This window comes from Parus major, chromosome 17 (assembly GCF_001522545.3).
Source record: "Parus major isolate Abel chromosome 17, Parus_major1.1, whole genome shotgun sequence".
In the NCBI taxonomy this organism is placed as follows: Eukaryota; Metazoa; Chordata; class Aves; order Passeriformes; family Paridae; genus Parus; species Parus major.
In genome coordinates this window covers 9,095,335-9,103,782 of record NC_031785.1, presented here as the reverse complement: position 1 = coordinate 9,103,782, position 8,448 = coordinate 9,095,335, and the positions used below count along the sequence as shown (strand labels likewise).

Here is an 8,448-nt window from a genome sequence, read left to right as displayed (position 1 = left end):
ACCGGAGGCGGTAAACAGAATTTTCAGCGAGTAACACCCGGCTATTTTTAATAAAAAGCTATTCAGCCACCAGCTCACTACTTTTCAAACAAAGCGACGCTTTAGCCGCGCCATAGCCGCCGTTTTTAATAAGTAATATTTTAATAAGAAAAGAAAACAATGCTGAACGTCCTTCCTCAGTGGGTGTCCCGGAGGTGGCGGCCGGGGCCCGGGGCGGAGCCGCCTCCGCGCCTCCCCCGCCCGCGGCCGCTTTAAAGCGCGGGCGGAGCGGGCGAGGGCAGCGCTGCGCCGGTGAGCGCGGGGGCCGCGGGTTCGAGTCCCGCCCGGGGAGGTGTGGAGGGGGGAGTTGGGGTGGCTTGGCTGGGAGGTTGGTTTGTAGGATATCGTGGGGAGGTGAGGCCGGGGGGATGTGGCACTCACCTGTGCGCCCCCGCAGGGCCGTCGCGATGTCGGTGTCGCACAGCTCCAGGCTGAACAAGCTGGTGCGGGAGCAGTACATGAGGCTGCCCCAGGATGGGAGGGTTCAGGTCACCTACGTGTGGATCGACGGCAGCGGCGAGGGCGTGCGCTGCAAGAGCAGGACCCTCGATAAGGAGCCCAAGAGCATCGAAGGTAACGCGGCTGCTTGGCTCTCCGGGTGATGGGTGGTGTGGTGCGCAGGGCCCTGAGCATCGCCCGGGGAAATTTCTGGGGTGCATCGAGCTGGGACGGGCTCTCCCTGGTTGCGTGGCACCAGAGATACCTGTTGCAGCTGTCTGGTGGGGTTGCAGGGTAAATATCCAGCCTGCGTCCCTGCGGTTCGCTTAATCCGCTAATCTCTGCTATTAGCGCTGGGTGGGAAGGGGAGGATGAGTTCCTCGCCCCTTTTCACCAGGCAAACAGGCATGGAGACGTGTCGGCATCTGGATGGGGTTTGGCAGAGGGAGGTGGAGTGGCTGGGACCGATCCTGCCCGTGCCTGATGGTGCTGGGGGGATGAACACACTGATGCTCAGGGAGCACCGATGGGCTCGGGGGATGTGCGAGAAAACCTTTGTGGCTGACATCCCGCGGAACTCAGCGTCCCTTGGGTGCTCCATCCCGGATCTGAGCCACCAGCATATGGCACAATCCCTACGCGGACATTTTTCCCATCTCCGTCCCTCTCCTGCCTCCCAGATGTTCCCGAATGGAATTTCGATGGCTCCAGCACGGCACAGGCAGAGGGCTCCAACAGTGACATGTTCCTGGTGCCGGTCTGCATGTTCAGGGACCCTTTTTGCCTGGACCCCAACAAGCTGGTGCTCTGCGAAGTGCTGAAGTACAACAGGAAACCCGCAGGTGAGCACCCCTAGCTCCCGAGTGTCACCCCCTCGTTATTTAGGGTGTCACCTCCCCCGGGGGCCGCTTGTTCAGCACCGCTGGCCCTGGGGCGCAGCCGAGCGCTTGGCCCGAGGCTCCGGAATCCCAGCGCTGGTGGCGGTGGCTGTTTGCAGGAACCTGTTTTAGCGGCACGGGGTGAGGAGAAGAGCAGCGAGACGTGGAGCTCACTCACGGCACTCGCCAAAGGCGTCTCCCGGCTCTCGAGCCCGAGCTCGCCCAGCCCCGGGGGAGCAGGAGCTGAAGTGCCGGGGTTTTGGAGTGCCGGGGTTGTGGTTGCTGGGAGGCTGCAGAAAAGGAAGGAGAAGATGCTGAGGCGGCGTGTGCTCGCTCAGAGTGACCTTTTGCAAAAAGCTCCAGAACTCGGTCTTATCACCGAGTCTGCAGTCCGTCTTGTCCCTCTGATAAAGCCCCAGACACAGGAAAAGGAGCCTGCTTGCAGGGACGCGCTGAGGGGCTCCCGGAGGGGTTGTTTGCCGGCAAATAACCGGATATTTGCCACTCGAGCAGGGCTGTGCCCCGCTGGGTGCGAGGGGGAGGAAGGGGATATCTGTCTCTGTCGCTGCCCGGAGAGCGGGGGCTGCGGGCAGGGATGGGGAAAGACGGGGCTGATTCCTCCTCCAGCAGCGTCCAGACACGGCTGGGGGAAGTGTCTCGGTTGAGATTCCTGCCCGGCAGCTCCTCCACTGGAGGAGTTTGTAAAGAGAGATCCTGGGCTCCTGGGGCAGAGAGAGCTCAGCCCAGAGCCCTGCTGCTCAGGGGGGTGCAGCCTCCAGCCCTTCCCGTTTCCATGGACCTGAAGAGCTGTGGGGGCTCAGTGCTCCCCCTCTGCCGCTCCTTCCCCCCAGCCCCACGCTCCACTGTAGCTGCTCTGGGCAGAATGTGCAGCCCGGAGCCTGCCTGTCCCTGTCCCAGCAGTTTTTCAGCCTTTTTTTTGCTGATGTCTTGGTCCAAGCTCTCATTCCCCTGGCACGTTGTCCCATGTCTGGACAGTTCTCTGCTATCTGTGTTTTCCTGGCAAAGCTCCAGTTGCCTTGAGCACCTCAAAAGGCCAAGGCAGGGCCAGCCAGTCTGGATGTTCACCAAAACCATGGAGCTGCAGAAAGATAAGGAAAATTGAGATGCAGCTGGTAGAAAGAAGATGGGGGTGAAGGAGTGATGGAAGTCCCTGTTCCCAGGTCTGCTGAGTGCCTGGAGGATGGGACTGGGGTAAGGCTCCTGGTCTCTCTGTGAGTAAGAGGAGGAGGATGTTCATGGACCATCAGCAGTGGTTTGGGGAACAGGGTGATTAAACCCTCTTGACGTGTGGCCTGATGCTCTGGTGGTGGAGTAACTGTGAGGAGGAATTTGGTGAGCAGGAAGGGGGATTCGCTCATGATTTCCTGGAGGTTTCTGTGGGAAACGCTTGGCTGGTGGTGGAGCCTTGGTCTCGGGGTGGGATGGAGCAGATTGTGGTGGGTGCTGGCTCACAGCACGGCTCCAACCCGGACCTCTCTGCTCCCAGAGACCAACCTGAGACACACGTGCAAGAAAGTCATGGACCTGGTTCGGGACAGCCACCCCTGGTTCGGGATGGAGCAGGAGTACACACTGCTGGGCATCAATGGGCATCCCTACGGCTGGCCCGACAACGGCTTCCCCGGTCCGCAGGGTAAGAGCTCCAGAACCTCCCCTCCATTCCCACCCTGCTGCTTGTGGCAGCTCCCCAAGGCCAGCCCCGGTGCAGCTTTGCCATCAGGGATGAGTCCAGGTAGGGGCTGTTTGCCCAGAGCGCCTCAGCCGCTCCCGGACCCTGCCTGCACAAACAGCTCAGCAGCACGACTTGTTTGGCAAGGGCTGCAGAACCGGGCTGGAAAAACCTCCTCGCCTTGGCTGGGGAAAGGGCTTGGCATGGCGCTTTGTGCCCTCCTGCAGCAGCGAGCCAGCTCCTCAGCCTGCCAGAGAGACAGAGCTTTCCCAACCTGAGTTTTGTGTGCACCGGCTGCTTGCAACATCTCCCTTCCCCCGGGCGGGGAGATGATCTCTGCCTGACCTGCTTGAATGAGGAAGATATCAAACCCCATCCAAAGCGATTTGGATTTTCCAGCTGTGAACAATGCCAGCTGTTGTCAGAACAATCTCAGACCCTTGATGTGCTCAGAGGGTGAGGGAGGTGCCCCGGGGCAGACCAAACTCTCCTTATCTCGAGGCCACCTCCCAACAGATGTGTTACAAGTATTATTTAACTGCCCAGATAAGGCTGAGGTTGCAGAGATGAACTGCTCACACTGCTGGAGCTGGGGTCTGTGGCTTGATGTCCTGTGGAGAGAAAGATCATTTTAATTCCCATAAATCCTCTGCCCATGGCAGCAGGTACCTGGGAGTGTGGGATTGCGCTACAATGCTGTTGTTGCTACCCAAAGTTTTCCTTGGGTGCTGACTCCTTGTTTTTTGCAGGCCCCTATTACTGCGGGGTTGGAGCAGACAAGGTGTATGGGCGTGATATCGTGGAGTCCCACTACAAGGCTTGTCTCTATGCGGGGGTGAAGATCTGTGGCACCAATGCCGAGGTGATGCCCTCCCAGGTACGTGTGGATGGCTCCAGACAGCCCATTCCCCGTGATGGATACGAGTTATCCTGAGGCTGGAATAACCCAGCCCCTCTGGAACACCGAATCCAGTGACCCCTCACATCGATTTTGCTCAGGTGGGAGCAGTTGCACTGCTAGAATGGAAATGTGCACTTGATTTTCTCCTGCCTCGCCCCGAGCTCCTGGCACAGCTCAGCCTGAGCTCTGGGCTGAGCTGGGAGCTCTCCAGCAGGGATGTGTGGGACAGGCTGCAGGAACGCCGTGTGGAGTGATGGGCTCTGAGCCTTGTTCTGGAACTGGGAGCCAGGAGGCTCGGCTGGGACACAGCCTTGGGGAGCACTTGGGAGGATTTGGGTTTATCTGGGAGTGAGCAGCAGGGAGCCCCTGATTGCATTAGGGTGGCCAGACTGACCGACTGCGGGTGCTGACTCTCCTGCTGCTGATGTGGCGCTGATAAGCGGGGGCTTATCAGCAGTGGAGCCGAGACAGGACTTTTACCGACCCCGCCGTTTGCCCCAAATTCTTAAGGATCCTTCTTGGTCGCCTTCCGCATCCTGGGCTCAGCCTCTTCCATGCCAGCAGACGTCACCCTGTGCTTAGTCACCGTGGGTGGTGCAAGCCTGGCTCCAGCCGGGCAGGGAGCAGCCCTGGGAAGGACTAACAGGCTCCTCATTAATCCTCTGCCCTGTTTGCAGTGTCCTGCTCACAGCAGCCCCAGCCTCCATCAGACGTGGTGCTTTATTTACCTCTGTTTTGATTAAAAACTCCTCTGATTTGTTTTACATAGTGATGAGCAGTTTATCCCCCTTTATCTTTGCATGCCAAAGTTGCCCTGTTGCTTGACTCGATGCTCCCCATCCTTGCTGCCGATTCCCAAGGGAATTCAGGCACAGCCCGGGCTGGGAGTGGGGGGATGTGGCTGGGGAGGCTCCCACCTGCCCATCCTTACCTGTGCATCTGCTCGCCCCTTCCAGTGGGAATTCCAGGTGGGCCCGTGTGAAGGCATTGAGATGGGGGATCACCTCTGGATGGCTCGGTTCATCCTCCACCGCGTCTGCGAGGACTTCGGGGTCGTGGCCACTCTGGACCCCAAACCGATGACGGGCAACTGGAACGGGGCCGGGTGTCACACCAACTACAGCACCGAGGAGATGCGGAGAGAGGGGGGTCTCAAGTGAGTCCTGGGAGGGTCTCAAGGGGAGCCTCAGGGCTCAGCTGAGTCCTTGGGGGCTCCCTGAGGTGTACCTGGGAGGTTGGGGATGCCCTGGGCCGTATCAAAGTGTCTCCCTGCCTGTGTGGCTGCAGCAGGCGGGGTTGGGGCTGTCCCAGCTCAATATTTTAACAGCAGCTGATCATATTAGGGTGTCCCCTGGGCTGTCCTTGTCCCTGCACGGGAGGAGGGGGTGCCACCCCCAAAATGGACCTGCTGAACCCCTTCTCCTCTCCCACAGGCACATCGAAGCCGCCATCGAGAAGCTGAGCAAGCGGCACCATTACCACATCTGCGTGTACGACCCGCGGGGCGGCAGGGACAACTCCCGGCGCCTCACCGGCCACCACGAGACCTCCAACATCTTCGAGTTCTCAGCCGGCGTGGCCAACCGAGGCGCCAGCATCCGCATCCCGCGCCAGGTGGGCCAGGACGGCTACGGCTACTTCGAGGACCGGCGGCCGGCGGCCAACTGCGACCCCTACGCGGTCACCGAGGCCATCATGAGGACAACCGTGCTCAACGAGACCGGGGTGGAGACCAAGGACTACGCTGAGCACTGAGGCCACGGCGTGGGTGGAGGTTCTCGTGCCTACAGCAGCTTCTCACGTGGGATTTGTGCCTGTGCGGTGTCTTTGGCTGCAAGCTCAGACTCTTTAGGAACCTCGCTTCTGGTCTTGTGAAACGTCGCCTTAGAAATCTGTATTTTATAGCAAGAGGGAGGGGCCCAACCTATTTTTTCGACCACTTTGTTTTTTTCTGGTTCCTGGTTTTAGGTCGTGAGGTTTTTTTAAAAAAACTTGGATTTTTTTCCCCCCCACAAAGGACTTTACACTGTGATGTACATAGATCCCAGCATGGATGCTGCAGCTGCTGCTGTTTGCACCTCTGGAGGGTGGGTGCTTTTTATTTCCATCTCTCTGTTGCAAGGAAATTATAATAAATAATTTTCCTGGCTGCGTGGCAGCTGGGTTATGCTGGGGCGAGTACATTTTTCTGTAGCTCCTAGAGATCTGTGGAGGTTTTAATTTGGGTGGTGCTGGTGGGTTGCAGGAGCTGGAGGAGAGAAGATGCTGGAGGATCCTTGAGGCCGCTGCCTGGAGCTGCCTTGCCTCATTTTCTGGACCAAAGGCCATCTCCTTCCATCGTGATCCCAAAGGCAAACAGAGCAGTGCGGGCTGAGCAAACAGCGGCAGGGGCAGCAGCTGGTGGGAGTTTACACAGGGTGTGAGCTGCTGAGTCAGCACAGCCAGCCCAGCCCCGGGCACAGCCACACAGCCCTCCCCTCTGGGGACACCTCTGGGGGCAGGAGGGGACCCTGGGGACATCCCCCTGCTGCCTTGGTGAGCCACAGGTCATGGTGCAGATCCTTGGGCTGGAGTCCCTTCATAAGGTGGAGGTCATGGATTTATTTATGGAATCACAGAAGGGTTTGGGTTGGAAGGGACCTTAAAGCCCATCCAGCTCTACTCCCTGCCATGGGCAGGAGCATCTTCCACTATCCCAGACTGCTCCAAGCCCCGGTCTTGGACCCCAGGGATGCAGGGGCAGCCACAGCTTCTCTGGGCACCCTGTGCCAGGGCCTCACCACCCTCCCAGGGAACAATTTCTTCCTAATCTCTAATCTAAACCTACTCTCCTTCAGTTTGAAACCATTCACCCACACCCTATCAAATTCATGTAAAACCCCAAGGAAGGGCATTTCCATGTCCATGGGTTGTTAACAGCATCTCCAGACCCTTGGGTCCCTCCACAATGCAGCTGTGGGGGGATGGATACAAGCACAGGGGACATCCCTCTGGTCCCAGGGATATCTCAGAGGGGTCAGGCCTCTGGGACTGACCTACAGGATGTGACCCAGCTGCAGTCACCCACAGGGACTCACTGGAGGTGGGAGGAAGCAGCAGCGTGGACAGAGGACATCGCCTCCACCCCAGTGCAGTCATCAGGAATTTGAAACTGGTTTTATGTTTATCCTGAATCTGCCACAGGTGACAAGCTGGGCTGGAGGGAGGCCTCTGAGTCCCTCCTGCAGGGCACAGTGCTGCCAGTGGCACAGGGATAAGGGCTGTGGGAGCTGGGAGATGTCAAGCCCTGAACCACAAGCAGTCAGGAACCCTCAGTGTCTCTGAGCTGTTCAAGAATAAATATAACCCAGTCCCCACCCTAAAAAGGAAAGATTTTCCTTCCAGAATTTGCTGTTTGGGATGTTTAGCGTTTTTCATCAAAACCACAAGCCTGTCTTGTTTTCCTCTCATTTCTGTGATCTATCTCTAATGGGTAATTTGAGCACTGGGACAATGACTGATGGATGCAGCTGGAAAATCAATAAAGAGCTAAATCTGGAGTGGCGAGACTCCTGTTTGCTTCCCTGGCTGTACCAGTGGCTGAAGTACTTCAGCTTTCATCACACTGTGCTGTACAGACACTGTCAAATTTGGGAATCATGTGAGTTGTTCCCAGCATGGAAACATCTGTGGCTGGACACGGCACCGTGGGACATCCAAACATTTTGTCTCTGGTGTCAGGCTGTGGCTCCCCTGCAGGCAGGCACCATCCCCTCCAGGCTGGGGTAGCGAGGCTCCAGGAGCAATCCAGGAGCTTTTCTCCTGCCCCCATGTGCCAGGAGACACTGTGTGCTTGGAGCTGTTCATCCTCTGCCAAAACACAGCTCTTCTCACTGGTACTTTTTGAGGTCAGACTGGGCCAGAAAACACATGTCAGGGTTTTGGGTTTTTCCTAAAGCAGAAGTGATTCCCACCCACAAGGCCCGCAGCACAGGGGAAACAAGGACAGTGGCACATTCCCACAAGAGCTTTTCCAATAGTTTTGCTGTGTTTGCCACAGCTGGAGGTGGAATTTTGGGTTCAGCGAGGTGCTGGGGATGGAGCCAGCTGTCGGGCTGAGGCTATGGCAGGGGTTACAGGAATGGGGCTGCTGGGGCTGGGTCACTGTTATCCAGAACATTCCCAGGAGCATCCCTGGGTGGCTGGGTCAGTTCTCCAGGACATTCCCAGGAGCATCCCTGGGTGGCTGGGTTGGTGTTATCCAGAACATTCCCAGGAGCATCCCTGGGTGTCTGGGTTGGTGTTATCCAGGATATTCCCAGGAGCATCCCGAGATGGCTGGGTCAGTTATCCAGGATATTCCCAGGAGCATCCCGAGATGGCTGGGTCAGTTATCCAGGACATTCCCAGGAGCATCCCGGGGTGGCTGGGTCAGTTCTCCAGGACATTCCCAGGAGCATCCCGGGGTGGCTGGGTCAGTTCTCCAGGACATTCCCAGGAGCATCCCGAGATGGCTGGGTCAG

The 8,448-nt window shown here is 57.9% G+C and overlaps 1 protein-coding gene across 3 annotated transcripts; it reads left to right on the top strand.

Annotated features, from left to right (window-relative positions):
- The first annotated feature begins 273 nt into the window (after positions 1-273).
- On the top strand, positions 274-6,127 carry LOC107211905 (glutamine synthetase). Of its 3 annotated transcripts, none has more exons than XM_015644494.3 (7): positions 274-291; positions 437-612; positions 1,158-1,319; positions 2,863-3,009; positions 3,795-3,922; positions 4,903-5,102; positions 5,380-6,127. In XM_015644494.3, the coding sequence occupies exons 2-7, from the start codon at positions 447-449 to the stop codon at positions 5,699-5,701; spliced, it is 1,125 nt and encodes a 374-aa protein (XP_015499980.1). In that variant the 5' UTR covers positions 274-291; positions 437-446; the 3' UTR covers positions 5,702-6,127. The 3 variants fall into 3 exon arrangements, with proteins under 3 accessions (XP_015499980.1, XP_015499979.1, XP_015499978.1); XM_015644493.1 differs by lacking the exon at positions 274-291 and adding an exon at positions 293-331; XM_015644492.1 differs by lacking the exon at positions 274-291 and having other exon boundaries at positions 408-612.
- Positions 6,128-8,448: the final 2,321 nt, after the last annotated feature.

Bases quoted from the DNA above. Each gene is read 5' to 3' on its own strand.
- LOC107211905 (XM_015644492.1), top strand. From the start codon at position 408: ATGTGGCACTCACCTGTGCGCCCCCGCAGGGCCGTCGCGATGTCGGTG. The intron at 613-1,157 runs GTAACGCGGCTG...CCTGCCTCCCAG, and splicing joins GGAGCCCAAGAGCATCGAAG to ATGTTCCCGAATGGAATTTC. The intron at 1,320-2,862 runs GTGAGCACCCCT...CTCTGCTCCCAG, and splicing joins GTACAACAGGAAACCCGCAG to AGACCAACCTGAGACACACG.